The sequence below is a fragment of the Callospermophilus lateralis genome, chromosome 14, assembly GCF_048772815.1.
Source record: "Callospermophilus lateralis isolate mCalLat2 chromosome 14, mCalLat2.hap1, whole genome shotgun sequence".
Lineage (NCBI taxonomy): Eukaryota > Metazoa > Chordata > Mammalia > Rodentia > Sciuridae > Callospermophilus > Callospermophilus lateralis.
In genome coordinates this window covers 97,581,707-97,603,195 of record NC_135318.1, presented here as the reverse complement: position 1 = coordinate 97,603,195, position 21,489 = coordinate 97,581,707, and the positions used below count along the sequence as shown (strand labels likewise).

Below are 21,489 nucleotides of genomic sequence, written 5' to 3'. Positions count from 1 at the left end.
TAAAACAATAACAGCAATAATTTTGAGAACAATATAGCATAAAGTCTTTTAAAGATATATGGAATTCCAAATAGAAAATTTCATTAAATGATGGGCATTTTCTATTGAAAAACCATCTAATGAATGTGAATTTAGTCTTGAAACATAAAAAATTCAACTCCTTTCCAAATTATTACACAATTCAAAACCCCTAAATTTCTAAGACTCTCTCTCTCTCTCTCTCTCTCTTTTTTTTTTTTGGCGGTGGGGGGTGGGTACCAGTCATTAAACTCAGGGACACTTGACCACTGAGCCAAATCCCTAACCTTATTTTGTATTTTATTTATAGACAGGGTCTCACTGAGTTGCTTAGCCCCTCAATTGCTGAGGCTAGCTTTGAACTCTAAATCCTCGTGCCTTAGATCCCAAACTGCTAGGATTACTAAAAACAGTTAATATTAAAATTATGAAGGTCAAATATAAATCATCATTTATATCTTCCATATCAGTAAAGATGGAAACAACTCAAATATTTACCTACCAGATAATTTATAAACAAATTACTATATATCTGCACAATAGAATACTATACAGTGGTAAAAAGAACTAATGCTAAGTGCACTAAATGATGATAAGTCATCAATTATTATGCGCTACCACACCCAGCTCTAAGACTCTTACCAGCTTCTCTAGTGCCTCTTAACCAGCTGTAGAGATTTTATTTATTTTTAATATTTTTTAGTTGTAAATGATCTTTTATTTTATTATTTATATGTGGTACTCTCACAACAGTACAACAGGATCAAACGCAGGGCCTCACACATGCCAGGCAAGTGCTTGACCACTGAGCCACAACTCCAGCCCCTCAGCTATAGAGATTTTAAAACCTGACTCAAATGTCTATGACATTGAGACTTGAGGGTCTCTGTCTACTCCCCTTTAATGTGGGGACTCTGATTGCTTGATCAATAGATAATAGTTCAGGAATGATGTTCCAGTTTCTGGGCCTATGCTTTAAACCAGCAGCTCTACTGTCTCTTGGGATGCTCGCTGCCAACCTACTGTCCAGGCCACAGGAAAAGGTCAAATACAGGCTCCAGCAGACAGCTCCAGCAGAAGTACTGCCGCAGTCTGGCTGGGCACAAATCACGAGCCACTCACAGCTTTGTAGATTCAAACAGCAATTCTTTATTCCCGATCTCACACCGGCCCTCTACAAACACGTTCTGGGGAAATCCACGTTCTCTGCCCAAATCCACATCCACTGGGCTTCTGTCTCCCAAATATATTCTGAATCCCGTGAGAACTCAAGGGGAACTCAGGCAGTAGGATACGCCCTATTCTAAACAGGGAGCGCCCTAAACTCGGTTTATACCGGGAACACCCTAAACATGGATCCGCCCTGGTCCTTGAGCAAGGTCACCTTACATGCAATGTCCCTGCAAAATGTCCTATTTCCACGAGTCCTTCCACTAAAGAAACATGGGGGTACGCTGGCAAGGAAATTGTCATACCTACTTGGCTAATGGCTCCCAGCAAGGTACCAATGATCAGAAGTGAAGAACAGAGTGAGGAAACCCTTAAGATGATCCCATTACAATCACCACCTGACTGTGACCAAAGAGACCCCAAGCAAGATCTACCTAATTAAGCTCAATCAACATCGAGAGCCATGAAAAGAGAGTGATTTTTATTGTTTTAAGCCATTAAGATTGAGATGACTTGTTATGACACAATAATTTTAATTTAATTCCCAGTTCCATAAAGGAGGGACCTCAAAATCAAGTTTTAAAAAAGGTATCAGAAAAATTAATTGAGCTTTTGCTAATACAGGAATGCTCAACTCAAAATCCATATGGGCGCAGTGGCATGCACCTACAGTCCCAGCTACTCAGGAGGGTGAGACAGGAGGACTGCTGGAGCCTTAGTCTGGGCAACATGGTGAGAATCCTTCAAAAAGAAAAGAAAAAGAAAAAAATTCCATTACAGGGGACATTACATTTCTAGTGGAAATGGTTACTAGGTCCTGCTATTTAAAGTATAGTTTCAGAAGAAGCAGTTTAGGTGTAGACTTGTAAAAAAGGCATCATCTCAGCCTCCATCCCAGCATCTCAGCCTCCATCCCAGATCTACTGACTCAAAATGTCCATTTACAAGATCTTCAGGTAAACATAAAGTTTGAGTTGCAACTGATTTAGATTCAACATAGCAATATCATTCCTCACATTAATGTGGCAAGTTTAAACTTCACAAAATTTTATATCTGCTACTATCTAAGAATATTTTGAGCCAGGTGCAGTGGCATACACTTGTAGTCCCAGCTACTTGGGAGGCTGAAGTGGGAGGATCACTTGTGCCTTGAGTTCTAGACTCATTTGAGCAAATCAGTGAAATCCCCATCTTCAAAAAATTTTTTTGGACTTTACAATTGCATAAGATATATACCTAGTATGTTTATAAATATAGATTATGAAAAAATAAAGGTAATATACTGATGAAAATTTAGGTCAACATTCTCAATAAATACTTGAAGGATACAACTTATATCCTGGAATAACTAATCACAAAATAAACACTAACTTCAACTCATAATCTTTGTATTACACAGAAGTGAATCTGGTCCCTGATCACTATTAAAAAGATGAGTTCAACCTAACTTACTTTGTACAATGCCTAGCATAACCAAATAAATATTAATAAAGATTTCATATAAATAACTACTCTCATGAGAGGGTAATTTTGAATAACCAACTTGCTGAACACCACCATCATTGGAAATGGTATACTTGTACAGAATTATTGACAACAGAGTAGCAACTGAAGTTCTTAGTCACCCCTTGCTACTCAAAAGACCTAGAAACACAAATCATACTCCTGCTCCTTCCAATTTAACATGCTGTCCTGATATCAAATTTAATTAAAATTAAAATAATAAAGATGCCAAGTGTCCCAAATAACCAAATAAAACATAGTGGACTCCTAAATAAAACCAATTAAAAACATTTTAATAGGATATGATTAAGTTCACCTATTACATTAAGAACAAGAAAATCCTAAGTCAGAAAACATCCAGAGCGTTAACATGCCCATAGATATCTTAAATTGTCTTTACGTGTGACTCTAGAACATTCTAAGCACTTGTAAGACACAATATTAATGATGGCCAAACAGCTTGGAAAATACCTCACAATTGCCTAGATCTAGTTTAGAAATCCCTAAATAGCAATTCTCAAATTAGTACCCCAAATATGGTTCAGAAATCTAAAACTAACTTGGAAGATCAAAATTATTTGCAAAATAATAATTTTTGAAGGGCACTGGTCTTTTTCATTCTCATATTCTCACAACAGTACAATGGAGTGTTTCTTCAAATGCCACATATATGTAATAATATTAGAGATCAAATGCACAAACAGAATCTAGTGATCTTCTTTTTAAACCGGACAGTAAATAGATTTGCAAAAATGTTTAACAATGTCACTCTTTCCAGAACTTTGTTGAAAATAAGATTTGGTATTAATTATATTAATATGTAATGTATTTTAATTTTTAAATAGGTATATTAAAAACTTCACTTTTAATATGCAGTATGATAAGGATTCAAGAGATAACCACATGAACAAAAGCTCTTCCATTCATTAGTCATTTAAGAATGTAAGGGCCAAAAAGTTAGGAAACTATTATTCTAACTTAACCACTGACAGTTCCTTGTAAAACAATGCTCTGTCCAACAGAGATCAACTGCAAAGACTGCAATAAGTTGACAAGGATAAAGCACTGCTAAAGGGCAAGTAACATTAAAAGTGGCTGAATCAGCTTCACACAGAGATCCCCTGCATGGAAGGCTGGAGAGCTTACTACCAACAAGTGGGTAAGCTGCTTTCTTCTTCATTTATGGCAAAGTTAAGACTTTTTCCCTATTAAATTTTCTGAAGTTGTAACAGAAAAAAACTAAACCAAGTGAATTTTCAGATTATGCATTTTTAACCTTAAAAAGGTCCAAAGATATACAATATAAGTCTTTCAAGTTAATTCAAATATTGGCAAGTGAGAAATGAATACCTTTTTTTAATCTAGACTATCTAAACTACAGGTTGAATATCCTTTATCCAAAATGCTTGGGACCAAAAGTGGTTTTGGATTTCAGATTTTTCTAGGTTTTGGAATATCTGCATATACATAATGAGACATCTTAGGGATGGGACTCAAGTTTAAACACAAAATTAATTTGTTTCATGAGTATACCTTGTACACGAGGCACGAAGGAATATTTTGTACAATATTTTTGGTGCACCTGCGTATTAATGAAGTCAGGTATGGAACCTGCCACTGTGGCCCCACATTTGTGCTTAAAGTTTCAGATTGAGCACTTCAGATTTCAGATTTTTCAGATTAGGAACCTTCAACTTGTACTTTCAATTTCCAGAGATCGTTCCCTCTCCAGAAATATTTATAGTGCCTCCTATAGACCCATTTCCTTTCAGAACATGGGTTCCTTAAGCATATCACCTTGTTTTCTATCACAGGGTCCCTGCTACACTGATCATACCTGACTAGGATAAAATGTCTGACACTAAGGCAATTATTTAAAGGTTAGGCAGCTGTCTCAAATAAGGAGAACTCCCACTACAAGGGAATTCATAAGTAGTTACAAGAGTATTATTTGTAGTGTAAAAAACCACAGCAACAAATAATCTGATGCTTAAACTACACAGAACTTTACTCAATCCCAAAAGATTCTCTAGGACCTGAGTGACAAGGTAACTGAGTATGGGATAAATGAAATAATTATCTTCCTCCCCTCTATTTTTAGGAGGGGAGTACATCTGGGAGACTTGGTGGGAGAAAGGTTATATCAATCTCATTAATTAAGGTAACATGCCAGATGCCTTATTATCTGAAAAATCTACCACACTTACTACCAACTTTAAATAGATCATTAAAAAAAAAAAAAAAAGACCAGAATGAAGAATTGGTGAATAGGAAAAGCTAGATAATACAAATCTTTTTTTCTCTGCACACATCATTTAGAGACCACCCAATATACTGTGTAAAAGGAAATAGTAGGACATCACTAGCGCATACAAATCTCCATAAGGTCTTCTCATGCAAACTGATGACTAAGAAGGATATGAGAATAAATGGAAATACTGCCTTATATTATTTCATCTGTGCATACTGAATCCTATTCCTTTGTCTCATCAAAAGCTTCCCTAGTCCAGCCAGGGCGTAGTGATGCACGCCTATAGTCCCAGCAGCTCGAGAGGCAAGAGGATCCCAAGGAGTTCAAAGCCAGCCTCAGCAAGGGCAAGGCACTGAGCAACTCTATGAGACGCTGTCTCTAAATAAAATTCAAAACAGGGGTGGGAATGTGGCTCAATGGTTAAGTGCCTGAGTTCAATCCTGGATCCAAAAAAAAAAAAAAAAAAAAAATGCTTCCCTAGTCAACTGAAAAAAGGCAAGAAAACTTGCCAAACACCCTATCAGGAATCTCATTCCCAAAAAAATTACACAAGATAAACTAGAATTCTAGAACTTTTTTTTTTTTTTGGCACCAGGGATTAAACCCAGAGGTGCTTAACCATGGAGCCACATTCCCAGCACTTTTTATTTTTACACAAGGTCTCATTCACTAAGTTGTTTAGGGCCTCACTAAATCACTGAGGCTGGCTTTGGACTTGCTGATCTTCCTGCCTCAGTCTCCCAAGCTGCTGGGACTACAGAGACATGCACTACTGTGCCCAATTAGATCTTGGTCTTTAAACAAAGTTCTTGAATTCAAAAAATACTATAAATATCTCAGTCACTGATAAACATATGCTAAGCAAACAAAATTAGATAAATCTGGGGTCCCAGCTCAGTGGTAGAACACTTGCCTAGTATGTGTGAGAACTTGTGTTTAATTGGAACTCAACACTGAGCAACTAAGAAGTTAAAAATAGTCATTAAATAGAATTAAGAACACTCAAGAATTTATGAAAAGTGGCTTCACACCTTCCCTACTATGACAACTAATAAGCAGCTGCTCATTTTTTGTACCCAGTTTCCACCTGTCTAGAAACATGTTTGGTTTAGGACAGCCTGGGAGAGGCGGGGAGGTGGAATACAGTAAAATCTTTAAACTGGGGATCTTCATACAAGTTTGATCAGATATATCTCATATCACAAAAAGAACAGTAAACTAAAGTGGTATTTTCCCCTCCCAGACCTTCTACCTAGTCTGCATTCCTTTCCCTTTTATGAATATTCAAAATATTCTTGAAGGCAATGGCACACACCTGTAATCCTAGCTGCTCAGGAGGCTGAGGTAGGAGGATCACAAGTTCAAGGCCAGACTTGGGAACTTAGTGAGAACCTGTTTCAAAATAAAGAATTATAGGGCTAGGGTTGTGGCTCAGTGGTAGAGTGTCCCTCTCTCCTATGTGAGGCACTGGGTTCGATCCTCAGCACCACATAAAAATAAATAATTAAAGGCAGTGTTCCATCTACAACTTAAAAAAAATAAAAAGTAAAGAATTTAAAAAGGGGCTAGGGATATAGGTCAGTAGTAAGTAGCCTGCCCCTGGGTTCAATCCCCAGTATCACAAGAAAAACAAAACAAAATATCCTCAACAACAACAAAAAAAAAGTACTGTTGGAATATACAAAGGGAAAAGACAAACTCCCAAAGTTGTAGAACTCACCTTCCTCCCACTCTTTAATATCTCATGTACAATACCAAAGTAAAAATCTAAGCCATTCTGGTCAAAAGGGTCCTTCCACAAAACCTCAGGATTTCTTAGGACAATTTGAAAGATACTCAAGCCCAAGAGTTCATGAAACAATAAAATAAACACACAAACTCCCATTCAGAGGGAACCCAATGCCACTCTTTCTATACTACTAAACCATTTAACAGGCTCTAAAGTGTGTATTCTCAACTTACAACATCCATGAAAATCTTTTATAAATCAAATGAGACATTCACTTTTCCTTTAAAAAAAAACAAAACACCATAGACAAGAATACATCTCACCTTCAAAATACATATTTTTCCCATTGCAAAAGAGCCTAGAAAGTAAAACCTGGAAACAGAATAACACAAACATGTATTTTTTTTAAATCTAAACCTGTGTACCTGTGTAATCCTGAGCCAAACAAATGAATGGAAAAACAATATTATAAGAGAATCATGGAAATTAGAAAACTGACTGAATATTGTATACTGTTTAAGAAATCATTGTTAACATTCCTTAGGCTTGATGATAACACTGTTGTTGTAGAGTAGGTAGTTTCTGTGGTGGTCCCCCACATCCCAAGGGTTCTTTCAGATACACCTGATGGATTTATAGATCAAAGGCCCAAAATCTGCTTTAGAATATCCAACAGGTGGATGAAACAGGATTGATCATGTGCTACTACACGGCTCAAAACAGGTAACAAATATGTAAGTTTTTATTATATTCATTTCTTTATTTTTTGCATATTACTGAAACTTGTTCTCAGCAAGGAAAAAATGTATTCTATACATCAAAAAAAATTGTCAAACATACAGAAATTTTTCTCATTAAACCACCCAGAATTCTACTTATTTCTTCTTATTTATTCATCTTATTCAATTAGTAGTTAAGTTCTACTCTTTGTTGTCTTTTAATTCCACTCAGGAGCTGGACAAAGTGCTATGGGAAGAAACAATCCAACTTAAAATAATCTTAACTTCAAGACCCCAACTTGAGTCAGAATGATGAACTAGACTAGTACAGGTTTTGTTTTGTTTTCAATTTGCCTTACTCTCCCCCTAGTATTTAAACTAATTTGGGAGGATAGTGCACAGAGGTGTAAAGTAACAGATGGTTGTTCACTCCCAGGAAGCAAACTCTTACTGAAAAGATAAAAGAACTCAATCGGATGTGACACACAGAAATGTTCCAAAACATCTTCGGGTAAGTGACTCACAAACACCCTTACACACTCGCTCCCCCAAAAGCCTTTTAAGTGATTAGAAAGCAGCGACCCTGGTGGTTTGTTTCACCTCCTCCTCCTCCTTTCTTAGGGGAGGTGCTAGAGAGCAAAGAAATGACCAAAAGACAGGCCGGAAGAAGGAAAACGAAAAGCATGGAGTCTAGACCATAAACATTTAAAATAATATGAGAAATGTGTTCGAATTGAATTAGGTCAAGAAGGAGTGAACTGGCAGACCCCTCTCCGTAACTCCAACGTTCCTAAGCCGCTCAAAGAGTAGAAAAAGCTGGCGACACGTACACGGGGTTCGGACTCCCTCCTCCCCAAGTCTTCACAGGTACAAAGGCAGAAAGAGAAACTTCCCGACCCTCGACAAGAGTAGCGCCGGCACCTCAACCCCGCCTGGACCACGCAGGCCGGACCGCCCCCGGCCCGGGAAAGCTGCCCGATCCCCCCGCGCGCGACCAGAAACCCGCAAACGACCGCCCGGCTCCTCAGGCCGGGCACTTCTCTTTCCAGACCCGGTGAACGGCAGCGGTGGGGCCGTGCCTCGGCGGGGAGGACCTGCCTGCCGCCGAGGCCCTCGCGCCCGCCGGGCCCTGGGGTCTTGAACCCGCGCCGCCTACTCGGCTCAGGCCCAGCGTCCCGCGAGCTCGTCGCGAGCCTAGACCGGGTCCGAGCCCGCGCCCGGAGGGACCCGCGCGCCCCACAGAGCGGCGGCGGCGCTGCCATACGGACCCAGCCACTGCCTACCTGTCTTCGCTCTTGTTTTTCTGTTTCTTCCCCATCGCTAGTCAGAGGCGCTCGTGGCCCCTGCCCCTCTATTCGGCTAATCACAGACACACTGTCTCCGTTCGACTTCGGTCTCGGCCCGGCTCCGTCCCCCGCCGCGCTGCCGCTTCTCGCACCCGGCTCTCCACAGACCCGCGCACTGGGACAGGGCACATATGGTGTAAGCTCTCAGTGCGCAAGCGCATCGCCCCGCCGCCTCGGCGTGGGGACGCAGGGCGCGGCTCATCGAGAGCTGCGCTTCGGGTAGAGCGTCGCCAGTGGACCCTTCGGCCAGGCAGGAGCACGAGCGCCCTCTGCCGCAAGGATCAGCCGCGCACCGGCATCCTCAGGGGTTTCCAGGTTCTAGAACCCGGCGGGAGACAATGAGGCTGTTCACTCCCCACGTCAACTCCTTTTCGGCCAGGGAAAGCAGGATTGGCATTCGGTTCAGAAGCAAGCCATGGACTTACTTTCCTTGTAATCTTTATATTCTTAGCTGCACGAAGTTCAGTAAAGAACCACAGAAACCAATGATGAGGTCTGGGGTTCTGGAAGACAAAATTGGGACCTTTCAGTAACACCAATGGATTAAGAACTATGTACGGTCACAAAAGGAAACACACAACAAGGACATATCCACCAATTCCCTACTATATGTCTTAATCTTTATGTGCAAAGTGAGGCCAAGTCCTAAAAATTCGTGTGTCCAAATACACGAAAGTCAGGAGGGAAGCTACGGGTGTTCCACACCTCCATGTAGGCGATGGTATTATAGGGGTTAATTAAAAATTCATCGTGTAGTACGGTATACTTCAAAAGGAAAAATGGAAATGTGTTCAATAAACATAAGAGAAACGAAGTTCGAGTGTCAGTTCTGAACATGATCTCATTTCTGATGTAACATTCATGAATAGTCAGACAACTCCAGCGTGTGCATTAAGAAACTACAACTTCCAGTATACTTTGCTCCCGCTCCCTCCCAGCAATTCACCCGGAAGGAAGAAAAGGATCGGAAACACAGGTTCCGAGTGACAGAGGAAAAGCGCACGCACGGAAACCCTCGCTCGACGGTCCACCTCCTCTTCAGGCGTCTCAAATTGTATCGCGAGAGGACCGGACCCAATGAGAAGGCGGAAGTGAAGGCTGATTCCTAGTCCCCGGCAGCTGCAAGGGTGAAACCAAAGTGGGGTGCTGTCCTGGAGCTGCTGGTTTGTCGCTTGTTAGATATCACGGAGCTCTCAGGTGAGGAAACGGATGGTGTGATAAATCCGGCCACCAAGTCCCAGTGCTGAGGGGTACATAGCCACTCGATATCCGGCTGGGTCGGGGCAGGGGCGCGGCCCGGACGCCGGTGTCTGTGCAGTGGCCGAGGCTCTGGCGCATGCGCCCCAAGAGCGTTATGGTGGGTGCTGCGGAGTTGGCCGCGTCTTTCCGCCGGGTTTCGGGAGTGGCGAGGATGCTATTGGAAAGATGCCTGGGGACGGTTAAGGACGAGGCCTTTGGGTGTATTGGTGGGTGTCTCTAGAGGAACCAAGGAAATGGCTAGGAAGTTTGAGGACACTCGGTGTCCTTTCCCCATCCTTGAGGTATGAAAAGTTATGGGGACCACCGCACCATGTCCTTTACCCCGTTCTGAATGCAGTGCCCACCGCCATCTGAGCCCAACACTGCTCTGCTTAATCATTTCTGTTCCCAGTTAGCCCAGAATTAAATTTTGAGCTCATCCCATAAAATTCTAGGATAAGCGTCAGCTGTGGTCACATTGATACTGACATTTGAGCCGAGGGGAGTTGGAAATCTTATTTACTATGTTTGAAGTACGTTCCTTTTTAATTGTATAGCATTGATGAGGTGCTTAAAGTTTGGTTTTTAAAACTCAAACCTTTGCTACTTGATCAGTTGACAGAAACGAGGCTGTGTTCTTTTAACATTAAACACATTTATTAAATACCTGCTGGGTTCTAAACATTGCTAGATCTGGGGATACAAAGATAAAATCAGCATTTCATCTGCTTTTCCTGTGAAGAAAAAGGAACTAGAAGTGATGTTTGGAAGAATAATATTTCCCTAAACTCAACCTTTCTTCACAGAGGCTCTATGAGGGCCAGGTCCAGTGTCAGAAGCTGACTGAATGAGTTTACATTTTGTTCAGATTTTTAAAGTGCTCCAGTATTATTTGTAAATATGTTGTAGTTTATTGAGATACAACAGCTTCTTGCTTTGATAGGCAAATTATATTTCTGGGATAATAACCGAGGGATACACATTAAATTGCCCTTTGATAGTGGTAGAAAATACTCTTTAAATATACAATTGAAATCTTTTTTAATCTGAGTTCTATTTTAAAACTTACTTTTCATAAAGAATGATTGGGGAGAAAACATCTAAGAAAATATTTAAAGTGTTAGATCGTTTTACATTCAAGTTAAGAATACTGAATTTCAACAAGCTGAAAACAGTATCAATTTTTTGCAATCTCATAGATTTTGTCAGGTAACAGGAAAGGAATGGATATCAATGCTTATGGAACAACAGGCAACATCTTTATAGAAATTATAATGAGACTTCTTGTAAGTTAAAGGATTTGAAACTCACAAGATGGTGACCATGAAAAAGCTGTCTTTTGCACAGCCAGTGTTGAAGCAATTTTTGGCACATGTGTGAACACCTAAAACCATTGTTCACAGTTGTTTCTTGCTTTTTTTCCCTTTACCTTGGTAAAAAACACGATTGTCAATATACAACCCTAGGTATAACTGCACAACTCATTTCTCTGTGGTCTGGTGATGGTTCTAACGATTTATCTTTGTTTTAATGTAATAAAACAAACTAAATAGAAGCACCTGACATTTGCTCTGAGTACTTGCATTTCAGTCTTCAATTGAATTTCAAGTTAAAATTGTTTCCTTGGTTTAATTTGTATAGAAATACATTATCACCAACTCTAGTTCCTCCTTAGTTGGCTATGACAAAAATATAAGCTTTAATTTTTCTGAAGTTTTGATGTGACTGTAATCTATTGAAAATGAAATTTTAACACATAAAATCAAGTGCTTGGGTGTTGGCAGAATACTCTGTAGAGTACACCTTGCTAGAATTTTTGCAAATGAGAGAAAACTTTGCTAAATGTTTGCTTTATTTCTAAAGTTTGTCAACCTTCTTCCCAGTATCAGGACTGAACTATACAATTTAGAAAAATGGAAGCTGACGCATCTGTCGACATGTATTCAAAAGTCTTGGAGAACCAGTTGCTTCAGTCAGCCAAGGTAGTAGAAGAACATCTGGATTCTGAAATTCAGAAACTGGATCAGATGGACGAGGACGAATTGGAACACCTCAAAGAAAAGAGACTTGAGGCACTAAGGAAAGCTCAACAGCAGAAACAAGTAACCTCTCTGACCTGCTTTCTGAAATTGCTATAACAGTATGCTCCTAACAACTTATATATACATGGGCTAGACATTTCAGTCCTCATTTTTAGAATTTTCTTAATTTAACATCCATCACTGTTAAAAATTTTGGTAGGAAGCTGGGAGTGTGGCTCAGCGATAGGGTGCTTGCCTACCCCTTGAGCAAGACCCTGGGATCAACCCCTAGCACCACCAAAAAAAACCTATCTCTGTGTATATTGTATATGTATATGTTTATATGCACACATATGTGTGTGTAAGGGTATATATGTATATACATATGATAATTTTAACCCAGGGAAAAGAACATCAGGGAAAACAGGCCACGTGTAATACTTGAGGTACTGACATATAGAAGAAATGTAAACTTTTCTCTCTAATCTTAGTCTAAGCTGGGATCCACACATTAAAGTTGCTGTTGCATTCAGTATAAGAAGACTTTTGTAAAACTACTCCAAGCCCGGGTGCTTGTTACACATGTGTCAGGCGCTGTTAGGCATGGTTACATAGATGTCTTTCTTTCATTTTCACAGCTGCCCAAAAATGAAGTGGTTGCTCCATTGTGTCCACTTTACAAATGAGGGGATTGAGTCAGGAAAGTCATTAGAATTCTAGCCCAATATGTGGTGAAACAGGTATTGAAACCTGTGCCTTCTGCCTGCAACCAGTGTTCCTTTTCATTAAAACCAGATTACTAAAAGTGGGGGAATGAGCTTCCAGTAGAGGTGATATGCTTCCTGCTGCAGGAATGATTCAAAAGCTACAAAATCTGTCAGGCTTGGTTGATAATGGGTTCTGATATTGGTTTGAGAAGTTGGATTAGATATGAGATCTTTGTTGGTTCTAGACTGTGAGAGTAAGACTACTCTTTCCTCTCATTGTCCATCAGTGGCCAGGATAGAACCTGTCTCTTGTGAGGTAGTCATCAGAAGCACACAGGGTTCCCAAGCTTCCAAACTGCAGTAACCTCCCTGACCCCAAGACTGACTGGTTTTTTCTTGTTTGGTTGGGTGTTTCTCTGCATGGAACTTCATTTTTAAAAGCTTTGCCCAGTTAGATGGGTAGCTCAGTGATGGAGCACTTGCCTACATGCATGAGGCCCTGGACCGTATCCCTAGCACTGCCAAAGAGGATAAAAAGCTTTGTATAACTTGAATCAAATGCTTTATTAGCTTAAGAATGTAAAAAAAAATTAAATGTACATTTATATTTTAAGTCTCTTGAGTCTTAAATTTGTATTTCGAAAATTCTGAGAAAAGAAGTGTTTTAAATTATCAAGAGAGCTAATTGTCATTAATCTGAGCCATGCTATGGAGACAGTCACTGTCCACAGACTAGTTTTGCATTGATACTAAAAACATAGGAAAGTAAACCTGCTAAAAGTAATTCATTTCCCAAGAAGATAAAATTGACTTCATTACAACATAATGTAGTGACAAAATATCAAATGATACTGAAAGGGGAATTTCACATGTATAATCTTTTCTTCTCTCCAAATTAGGAGTGGCTTTCTAAAGGACATGGGGAATACAGAGAAATCCCTAGTGAGCGAGAGTTTTTTCAAGAAGTCAAGGAGAGTAAAAAAGTGGTTTGCCATTTCTACAGAGACTCCACATTGAGGTAACTTTGTTTCCATCCTTGACTAAGTCTTTAAAATATGATGAGATGTTTGGATGGAGATATACTGCCTTGATAGAAAACTTAAGAAAACTAAAAGGAACAACTTGTATCAAAACATATTTGAGTACATTTTTTAATATTCTAGTCAGCATGTTAAAGTTGTAATTTTAGTGATTAAGTTAAAGACATGCAAACAAATGAGTATTATCAAAAGGCAATAATATTCCCTTATAAATGGCTCCTAATTCCTCAATTATGTTTTCATGACTCTAAAAACATCTTGGAAATGTACACTTAAGCCAGGTGTCATGGAGCATACCTGTAATACCATCTACTTAGAGGATGAAGCAGGAGGATCACAAGTATGAAGTCAGCCTGGGTAACTCAGTGTCGCCCTGTCTCAAAATAAAGGTTTTTTAAAAGAGCTGGGAGTTTAGTTCAGTGCTAGAGCACTTGCCTAGCATACATAAAGCCCTGGGTTCAATCTCCAGTGCAGCAGAAAAAAAGAAAGAAATGTACTCTTAAGATTCTTAGCAGAGGGTTAGGGTTGTGGCTCGATGGTAGAGCACTCACCTAGCATGTGAGAAGCACTGGGTTTGATCCTCAGCACCACATAGAAAAAAGTAAATAAAAATATTGTGTCCACCTACAATTAGAAAATAAAAATATTCTTCACCAGAACAGAATTATTCATTTCTGCTTTTTCCCTTTTTAATACATGTGTGTGTGTTTATGTGGATGTGTGTGTGTGTGTGTGTATTCTTAGTATTGGGGTGGGCGGGCACGGCTTTCTAATTGGTAGTGTTTCATGGTATTTGAGTATGTTTTTTATATATATTAATATTATATATATGTGTGTGTGTTCATATATATATATTATATTCTAGTCAGCATATTAAAGTTGCTTCTTCATTTCTCTATTCTTCAGAACTAAAATGGCCATATTGATTGATGTACTTTTTATAACCCTTAATCTCATGTGCTTCTCAATGTTACAGTCAGAAGAGTTTTGGTGACACTCTTCAGTCTTTCTGGACTTCAGATATGACATAATGTGTACTTATAAGTCTTATAGGTCTCTTCTGAGCTCTCTCAAGTTCAGCTTTGTCCTTCTTCAAACTATCCTGTATAAGATGCCAGAAACATCCATAAGTGAAACAACATCTTAATTTTTGGCTCTTACCATGAATATGACTGCTTTTATTCAAAAAGCCCTTTGTGACTTAAAGCATGTATTTAATATTTTGGTTTTCTAAATAATTATCATTAGGGCCAATCTGACTTTCTAGGATGCCAGGGTGTCTTTATACATCTCATGAGGCAGTTAACTCAGGACTTGGAAATGAGGTCATCCGAGTTGGCTGCCACATTTTGATGCTCAAACAGAAAAACTTTAAAATCAGATGCATACTGATACTTGTTTTTTAAAAAGAAAATCAATAGCTTTAACTTTTGACTTGGTATGTTATTACTTATTACTTACAGGTAATAATTATTACTTATTATTCACAGGTGTAAAATACTAGACAGACATTTGGTGATACTCTCTAAGAAACATCTCGAGACCAAGTTTTTAAAGCTGAATGTGGAAAAAGCACCTTTCCTTTGTGAGAGACTGCGTATCAAAGTCATCCCCACGCTCGCGCTCTTGAAAGACGGGAAAACACAAGATTATGTTGTTGGATTTACTGACCTAGGAAATACAGATGACTTCACCACAGAAACATTAGAGTGGAGACTCGGTTGTTCTGATATTCTAAATTACAGGTAACCTTTAGCAAAAGAATAGGTTTATTTTAATTTTTCTTTTTATTTATTTGTAGTTGTAGATGGACAGAATGCCTTTATTTTGTTTATGTGGTGCAGAGGATCGAACCCAGTGCCTCACGCGTGCTAGACAAGTGCTGTGCCACTGAGCTACAGCCCCAGCCCAATTTAATTTCTATCTAGTTGTTATATTTAGAGAGGATTTTTGTGTCTTAATATTTATTTTATGAAATTAAGACTTAGGCTGAGATGGGAATAGTTTCTCAAAGGAGAGGCTTCTTTTATTTATTTCTCCTCTTTTTCTCACCACTGAAGATTGAACCCAGTGACTTGAGCATGCTAGGCAAACTCTCTACCACTGAGCTGCATCCTTAGGCCTTTGTATTTTATTTTGAAAATTCAGTTGCCCAGGCTTCCTTGAAGACTCCTGATTGAACCCAGAGGTGCTCTACCACTGAGCTCCATCCCCAGCCTTTTTTACTTTTTATTTTGAGACAGTGTCTTGCTAAGTTGCTAAGGCTATCCTCAAACTTGTGATCCTCCTGCCTCAGCCTCCAACTATCTAGGATTACAGGCATGTGCCACTATTCCTGGCATGAAAGCATCTTTGAAGCATACATTAGCATGATCTTAAAGCAAAATGAGATTTAGAGATAAAACTTGAGTCTTGGAGTACACCTGACTAAAAAAATTTTCAACTGAATATTGAAACTAGTTCTGTGTTAATCTGGAAACACAGAATGACACTTCCAAGTAGACTCTTCCCAATTTTTTCTTCCTTTTTCTTTTCTTTCTTTCTTTTTTTTTTTTTTGCAGCCCTGGAAACCAGAGCCTTGTGCATGCCAAGCAAGCACTCTATGACTGAGCTAGCCCCATTTCCCCAATTTTATACTGACATAAGTTATTCCCTTTGATGAAATTGAAAATGCTGCTATAAGGGCTGGGGATGTGGCTCAAGTGGTAGCGCGCTCGCCTGGCATGCATGCGGCCTGGGTTCGATCCTCGGCACCACATACGAGCAAAGATGTTGTGTCTGCCAAAAACTAAAAAGTAAATATTTAAAAAAAAAAAAATTCTCTCTCTCTCTCTCTCTCTCACACACACACACAAAAAAAAATGCTGCTATAAGGAAGATTATACTGGGGGAGTTTGTTTGTCTGTTTTTATTTTTCAGTGCTAAGGAACAAACCCAGGGACTTATTAGGCAAGTGCTGTACCCTGAAGGTTATTTTTTTTTTTTTTAAGAAAGAGAATTTTTTAATATTTATTTTTTAGTTTTTGGCGGACACAACATCTTTGTTCATATGTGGTGCTGAGGATCGAACTCAGGCCGCACGCATGCCAGGTGAGCGCGCTACCGCTTGAGCCACATCCTCAGCCCAGAAGGTTATATTTTAAAACATTAGATTTGTAATGTAGATACTCCTGTTGCAGAATCTGAAAAGTAAAAATGTTTTCTGTACTTAGCTTACATTCCTTACTATGGACAATTGTCTCAGTAAACAATGTAAAGACCAACTTGACTTTCTTAGATATTCATCTCTTTGTGTCCACCTCTAGATAAATAATTTATCTAGTTCCACAAATCAGAACCTACCATCTTGGGTTTGTTCCTATTCTTTTTTTTTTTTAGTTGTAGTTGGACAGAATACCTTTATTTATTTATTTATTTATTTTGTGTGTGTGGTGCTAAGAATTGAACCTAGGGCCTCGTACATACTAGGCGAATGCTCTAACACTGAACCACAACCCCAGCCCCTGTTCCTGTTCTTGATTTGAAAAAATAACAGGTAAAATTATGTAGTTAGTTAACATTCCAGAGTCATAGTGCCTTTCAAAACACGTGGAAAAGTCTCTAATCTTTTCTCTCTCACATTTCCTCATCTTTCTTTTCTCTGAATCTCTCCTAGACATGCTGACATCATTCCTGTATTGTAGAAATTGGCCAAACTTTATATTTTGAAAAAGTTCAAATAAATAAGTTGCAGAATAGGATAAGGAAATCTCATGTGCCCTTTACCTATAACCCCCAATTTAAACTTTCTTATTTTTTTAATATACTCTTTGCACATACATATAAATGTTTTTCAGAACCATTTGTGTGGAAGTTATAAATGCCATATCTCTTTATTTCTATATACTTCCATATGTATATTCTAAGAGTAAAGAAATTTTCTTATGTAGTAGCCATAGTACAATTATTAAAACAATTAGCAATTTATAAACCTTATTCAAATTTTACCATCATCCCATTAATGTTCTTCATACCGCAAAAATTCTCATGTAGTCATTATGGGCCTAGTTTCCGTTAACCTGTAACAGTTGGATACTTTTTCATTCTTTGAGGCATTGACACTTTTGAAGTGTACAGATTAGTAATTTTGTAAAACACCCCCTAGATTGGGGTTATGCTATGTTTTCTTAAGGTTGGATTCAGATCATATGTTACTGTTAGCCATATTATAAAAGTGATATTGTGTCCCTCCTCCTTGGTGCCTGATATTAGCAGGCATGTGATGGTTTGTCTCATTTCTGGTGGTGACTGAGAAAAGGTTGACCACTTTTTTATCTTACTAAAGGGTAATTTAATGAGGAACCATTCTGTCTTCTACATTGATTATTTAGAGATGTGAATATGAAGAGGGAATAATTTTTATTCACTGAATTATAGTCTCTTTCTGTTAGCACTTACTTGGAAGGTCAAATTGCCTCAAATTTGGCCAATGAGAGCCCACGTCAGACTGACCTCTGTCCTTTTAACATGTCCATAATTCTTTGAGCCCTACTTTCCTGCTCCAATGATAGGGAGGCTATCATTGTACTCTCCCTGGAAGTAGCCATTTCTGCAAGGAACCATTCTTCTTTTCAATGTCAAATGATTTTCAAAACCAAGATCTGGGTGCTAGGAATACTCCCCAGACACTTGAAAGAAGAAATTATCTCATTTTGTCTATTTCTCAAGCATCATTAAAGGGAGTTTAAAAATAAAGAAAAAAGTTCTATACCAATTCCAGATTAATGATAATGACTTCTATGGGTTTTGCTAACTTGTACATCTAAACATGTAGAAATGTTCGACAGGACCAGACCAATCATGGCAGCTGTCATTCTGCTAATAAAATGTCTCACCCAGGTTAAGCATCTCCAGAACCAACGGAACCAAAACACTTGCCTTCTTTCTGAACTTTTCAGTCAGAAGTTATATCAGCACGGCCTGTAAAATGTTAATTAATAATTAATGGTAAAAAAAAAATCTATAAAACATTTGGCAGTACAAAAGAAGGTATAAAACTATTATTAATATAAATATTTTATTTCTTGGGAGAAAACCTGCTTTGGGTCTCCTCTTGCACTTCAATGAGTCCTATTCCTGTTCTTCAATAAATCCTGTGCTTACTAAATATAAATACACACACACACATACACACATATTCTACTTTTCTTCTGACTCTGGCGTTTAACAAGAAATATTCCACTATTACAAATATTTGATGTTACAGTGAAGAAGAAAGTTTTTTTTTTCTTTTTTTGTAATTAAGTATACCAAATGTATTGCATCATAAAGATAAAATGCTTTTCAATTTTCTTTTGTTTTTAGTGGAAATTTAATGGAACCACCATTTCAGAGCCAAAAGAAATGTGGAACAAACTTCACAAAACTGGAAAAGAAAACTATCCGAGGAAAGAAATATGATTCAGACTCTGATGATGATTAGAGTTCAATTATAATTCTTTGTAAATCATCTGTTTATTTCTGCTTTCTTCACATTTCTGTATGTTTTCTAAATCCTATTGATTTTAATAAATTGGTCTTCTAACACTCATATTCTGTAGTTTTGTACAATTCTTATTTAAGATGAGGAAAACTTTGGAGTTCTTAAGTTACCTGGGAAGGGTCGGGATTCTCTATTTTTGAGATTGACTTTATCTTTGATTTTGTTACCCTATGAGTTTTTTTTTTTTTTTAGAGAGAGAGAATTTTTTTTTTTTTTTTAATTTTTAGGGTTTTTTTTTGGCGGACACAACATCTTTGTTTTTTGTATGTGGTGCTGAGGGTCAAACCCGGGCCGCACGAATGCCAGGTGAGTGCGCTGCCACTTGAGCTACATCCCCAGCCCCTACACTATGATTCTTAACATCTTTGAACCATTTACAGTTGTAGTTTTTAATCTACTAAGATGGAAATAAAAATTAAACAAACTATTCCAGGACTAATCCCCCCCACCCAGGGACACATTACCACTAAGCTTCATCCCCAGCTCTTTTTATTTTTTATTTTATTTTGAGACAGAATTTCACTAAGTTGCCAAAGCTTGCCAGGAACTTGCTATCCTCCTGCCTCAGCCTCCCAAATAGCTGGGAACAGGCATACCGCAGTGTGCCCAGCTCAGTACTAATCATTGATCGGCATTGTTTGTACAGTAGGTCAAGTAACATTTACTGGTGCCGTTGTAAATAAATTGTAAACTCTCAGTTATGGGATATATTTGAACAGCTATTAAAGAACTGATTATTTTTGATGCATGTTGATATTCAGTCAACTGAATACCACAAAAAGCTCTCAGGCTGTTAACATATTTAAAGGATCCGCATGGCTTAGGTTTTAAAACATTAAAGAACAATCAGGAAACACTTGGAATGGCAGCATGAGGACTCCTCTGTCACTTCACAATAAAACAACCATACTGGCAAAATTTTAAAACCAAATCTGGAAATTGTCACAAGAACATGCAGCAAACAAAAACATTTATTCAAGAAAATCTAAATCTTGTTTAAACCCCACTCCTCCTCCCTCCAGTTCCCAGTCTTGAGCTTCAAGATTTTCATTTCCCATGCTCTCAGTTATAGGGGTTTTTTCCCAATAAGAATGACTGCTTTCCACCCAGTCCCCACTGTGACAGAAGCACTAACCCTGGAACAACGCACAGAATTCTGGGCGTCAATTGTCTATTCATAAAGTGAAGGTTCCATGGGACAAAAGGCAAGAGAAAACCAGAGGCCACTGCTCCACCTACAGACAAGGGGGCAGGGAGGGTCGGTCCCTGTCTCTGAAGTAATGGTGCTTAGGTTCTGTCCAGTGGAAGTGATGCCATGAAACAGGTCCATGAAAAAAAAAAGTTCCATAGAACTCCTTGAAGGGACTAACTGACCAACCTTATTTAGGACAATGACAGAAGGCCAAGTGGAAGGGTGCTGCCAGATACAAGGGATATTAATGTGAGGGAACAGAGGGATCAGTTAAGGGGACAGGCAACTCTGATGGTAACAAACAACAAGGAAGACCAATGAGAAGCACCCAGGAAGGAGAGATGCAGCCAAGAGTCCTGGGGTTAGCAAGCCCCAAAGGTACTGGACCAGGTCTGAATCTAATTGGATTCAGTAATTCCTGCAACTGGGGTGGAAGTATCGCTCAGTGGTAGAGAAGCCCTGAGTTTATCGCCAGCACCACATCAGTTTCATTCTCTTTTTTTCAGAATACTTTACACCCAAGAGCACTGTCAAAACAACACCAGGTTGGCTAGCGGTGTGAACGCTAATAAGATTCCATGGCTATGGAGGCAGACCAAGTCGAACTTTACCAGTGAGACAAGGAAAAAAACGGTGTCCTTGGGGAGGCAAGGAAAAGAGAGTAGCTCCAAGTGCCCAGGCTGCGCTCTGGGGAGGAAATCAGAGGCTGCCACTTCAGGTGAAGTGGTCTGCCTAAGGAACTAGAGCAAACGGGGCAGCAGGCTGCGGGCAGGGAGGGGTACTTTGAGAGGCCCTGGATATTGGGAGCAATGTTTGTATACATTTATTCAAAGTTAACTGAAGGGAAACTATGCTGGAGGTAAAAGATGGTGTGGTGAAAATGTTCTACTGAATAGAAAATATTAATAAAGAAGGGAATTACTTTAAAAGGACCAAATGGAAATTCTGTACTTCAAAAAGACGAATGCAATGAAGAATTCATGAGAGGAGCTCAGTAGATTTATAGCAGAAAGAATCAACAAATGTAGAGATC

General features: G+C 38.9%; 2 protein-coding genes across 6 annotated transcripts in view; one reads left to right on the top strand and one right to left on the bottom strand.

Moving 5' to 3' along the window:
* Nucleotides 1–8,899, bottom strand: part of Eif5b (eukaryotic translation initiation factor 5B) — a 57,217-nt gene extending 48,318 nt beyond the window's left edge. For all 4 annotated transcript variants that reach the window (XM_076833676.1, XM_076833677.1, XM_076833678.1 and 1 more), the window contains exon 1: nucleotides 8,674–8,899. In XM_076833676.1, coding sequence (XP_076689791.1) covers nucleotides 8,674–8,708 — 35 coding nt within the window. In that variant the 5' untranslated portion in view covers nucleotides 8,709–8,899. The remainder of the gene's footprint in view (nucleotides 1–8,673) is intronic.
* An 848-nt stretch (nucleotides 8,900–9,747) lies between these two features.
* Txndc9 (thioredoxin domain containing 9) lies at nucleotides 9,748–19,312 on the top strand. 2 transcript variants are annotated; one of them, XM_076833038.1, is made up of 5 exons: nucleotides 9,748–9,933; nucleotides 11,859–12,077; nucleotides 13,603–13,721; nucleotides 15,234–15,488; nucleotides 19,087–19,312. In XM_076833038.1, exons 2-5 carry the CDS (start codon nucleotides 11,889–11,891, stop codon nucleotides 19,202–19,204), a joined length of 681 nt encoding a protein of 226 aa, XP_076689153.1. In that variant the 5' UTR covers nucleotides 9,748–9,933; nucleotides 11,859–11,888; the 3' UTR covers nucleotides 19,205–19,312. The 2 variants fall into 2 exon arrangements, with proteins under 2 accessions (XP_076689153.1, XP_076689154.1); XM_076833039.1 differs by lacking the exon at nucleotides 9,748–9,933 and adding an exon at nucleotides 10,124–10,202.
* The last annotated feature ends 2,177 nt before the right edge of the window (nucleotides 19,313–21,489 follow it).

What these genes read in the sequence shown, in the direction of transcription:
- Txndc9 (XM_076833038.1), top strand. Translation starts at nt 11,889, where the DNA reads ATGGAAGCTGACGCATCTGTCGACATGTATTCAAAAGTCTTGGAGAAC. An exon ending in AAGCTCAACAGCAGAAACAA is followed by an intron (nt 12,078 to 13,602) that starts GTAACCTCTCTG and finishes TCTCCAAATTAG; the next exon opens with GAGTGGCTTTCTAAAGGACA. An exon ending in TACAGAGACTCCACATTGAG is followed by an intron (nt 13,722 to 15,233) that starts GTAACTTTGTTT and finishes TATTATTCACAG; the next exon opens with GTGTAAAATACTAGACAGAC.